General features: G+C 67.0%; 1 protein-coding gene across 1 annotated transcript in view; it reads left to right on the top strand.

Moving 5' to 3' along the window:
- The window catches only part of NAT10 (N-acetyltransferase 10), a 32,956-nt gene that overhangs the window by 23,908 nt on the left and 6,717 nt on the right, over positions 1–2,331 (top strand). The window contains exons 20-23 of the mRNA XM_014593075.2: positions 159–292; positions 415–463; positions 1,757–1,853; positions 1,914–2,024. Of these exons, the coding sequence (XP_014448561.1) occupies positions 159–292; positions 415–463; positions 1,757–1,853; positions 1,914–2,024 (391 nt within the window). The remainder of the gene's footprint in view (positions 1–158; positions 293–414; positions 464–1,756; positions 1,854–1,913; positions 2,025–2,331) is intronic.

Raw genomic sequence — 2,331 nt, 5'->3', positions numbered from 1 at the left:
TGGGCAGGACAGGATTGAGCCTAGAAACCCCTTAAGCTATGTCTGCGTTCGGCCCGAGCTCGCAGTGGTGGGGTGCCTGTGACATTGCTGTGTGGGCTTGCTGTGTGGTGGCCTGTCCCCTGCCATGACACTGACCGCCCTCCCGTCTCGCTCTGCAGGCCGTCGGCTTGCTGGAAGAAGTCATCAGCCCCCGGAAGGACCTGCCGCCTCTCCTCCTCAGGCTGAGCGAGAGGCCTGCCGAGCGCCTGGACTACCTGGGGGTTTCCTACGGGCTGACCCCCGGCCTCCCGCAGTGAGTGGTCGGCTGCCCCCTTCCAGCGCGGTGCCCTGGTGCCCCCTGCCCACCTCCCCCACACTGCCTGGCTTGCTCAGCTGCGTCCCGGGCACCCCTGGCAGCCCCTCTTTTCTCTGCAGGTTCTGGAAGCGGGCTGGATTTGTCCCTGTCTATCTCAGGCAGACCCCGGTGAGCAAGGCATCTGGGAGGGTGGGCTCGGCCCGGAGGGCCTCGGAAGGTGTAGGGCGGGGCCTGGACTTCAGGCTGCGGACACTGGGTGCCGTCGGAAGGGCTCGCTCGGAGGGAGTGGGTCCGGAAGGAGAAGTGGACATGGAGACGGGGCGTGGGGTGGGCATCTGGCTGAAGGATCGTGCCGAGGATGCGATCAGCCGGCGTCGCTCTGGTGTCAGCAGCTCGTCAGGGTCCGTGTCATAGGGCTGGGGTTTGCGTGCCCTGTCCCTGCCTTGCTGTGTTCAGGGGCTAGGGGCCTTGGACGTTCACATGGTGAGGGAGGAGGGCACGGAGCCTTGAGCCCAGGGGAGAGGGGAGCAGGGCGTCAGGGCAGGGTCAGAAACACGTCCGGAAGAGGAGCGGGCACTGTGTGGAGCGTCACTTGCATGGGGACGTCTCTCGGATGGGGACAGCTGACACTGGGCTTGTCCACGTGGCTGCCACCTGAGCGGGGCTGGGCGGGTACGAGGCAGTGCAAGGCTTGTCATGGGCACTTGATGCGCTGGCTAGGTGCAGTCCTGCAGAGGCCCTGCACTCAACGTGGGGCAGGGACAGGCCACAGGAGCTGTCCTTGAGTGGCGGGGGTGGGTGAGGGCCAGGAGGAGAGGTGGAGGGCAGCTGGCTATGGGGGAGGAGGAAGGCCCTGCCCACGAGCGAAGGCCGGGAAGGAACACGTGTCAGTGTCCTGAGCTCAGCTGGGCCCGTGACGTGGCCAGGGCTGGGCTGCACTCTGGCAGGCCTGGAGTGGCGTGTGGACGGGTGCTCGTCGCTGCGTTTGCTCAGGGCTGTCGGCCACAGGAGGCAGACCAGGAGCAGGCCGGGGGGCGCCCGTAGACCATAGGGACCGAGGTGTGCGCTGCTGGCTCTGACTCAGGGCAGGTTCTGTCCTGGGAACGTTCTCGGGTCCGACAGTGAGATACTGCTGTGGGCAGGGCCTTGTGGTCGGGCAGTGAAGACACACCCGGTCTCACGCGCTACCTCAGCACCTAGAGCAGCCCGCACCTGCAGCCCGGCTGCCGGTGGGCTGTGGGGCATTTGCCGGGGCAGCGCAGTTGTGCCTTGTGTGCGGGCCGCTCCTTCTGAGGGACACTGTGCCAAGGCCGGGGATGGGGCAGGCTGAGCAGTGCAGTGAGGGCACTGGGGTAGGGGACGGGATGCCTTGGGTGCTGTGCCCTCTCTGGCTGCCCACCCTGGGCCAGGGCCAGGCCCTCCACCAGGGGCTTCTGGGAGCCGAGTGGGTGTGTGTCTCAGAATGACCTGACCGGGGAGCACTCCTGCATCATGCTCAAGACACTGGCTGACGCTGAGGACGCTGACCGGGGCCCCTGGCTCGCAGCCTTCTGGAGAGGTGATGTGGTGGGGCCAGGGTCTGGGTGCGGCGAGGCCACTGACTGGGCGTCCTGTGCAGACTTCCGGAGGCGGTTCCTGGCCCTGCTGTCCTACCAGTTCCGTACCTTCAGCCCATCACTGGCCCTGAACATCCTTCAGAACAGGAGCGTGGAGACGGCCGTCCCACCAGGTGCATGGGCAGGTGGCCGCAGGCGGGGCAGCATGCTGGGGGAAGCAGGAAGCGGCGCGGAGGCCTGGGCACCAAGAGGCTGGCTCCAGGCCTCAGCCTCCCCGGCCCTCGCGCTCCCCGGTCCCGCTCTGGCCCAGGACAGGCAGCCGTCCAAGGACGTCCACACGGCCAGCTAATCACGGAACCGAGCAAGTCCTGCTGTGGGCCTGGGGCTCCTGTCAGGCTGGCTTCTCGCTTGTGAACTTGTGGCCCCGCTGCCAGCCTCCCATGGCCGACACATGGTCTGTGCCGTGGACTTCTCAGGAAT

This window comes from Tupaia chinensis, unplaced genomic scaffold, assembly GCF_000334495.1.
Source record: "Tupaia chinensis unplaced genomic scaffold, TupChi_1.0 Scaffold139733_1, whole genome shotgun sequence".
NCBI lineage: Eukaryota > Metazoa > Chordata > Mammalia > Scandentia > Tupaiidae > Tupaia > Tupaia belangeri.
This window is presented reverse-complemented; position numbering and strand designations above follow the sequence as displayed.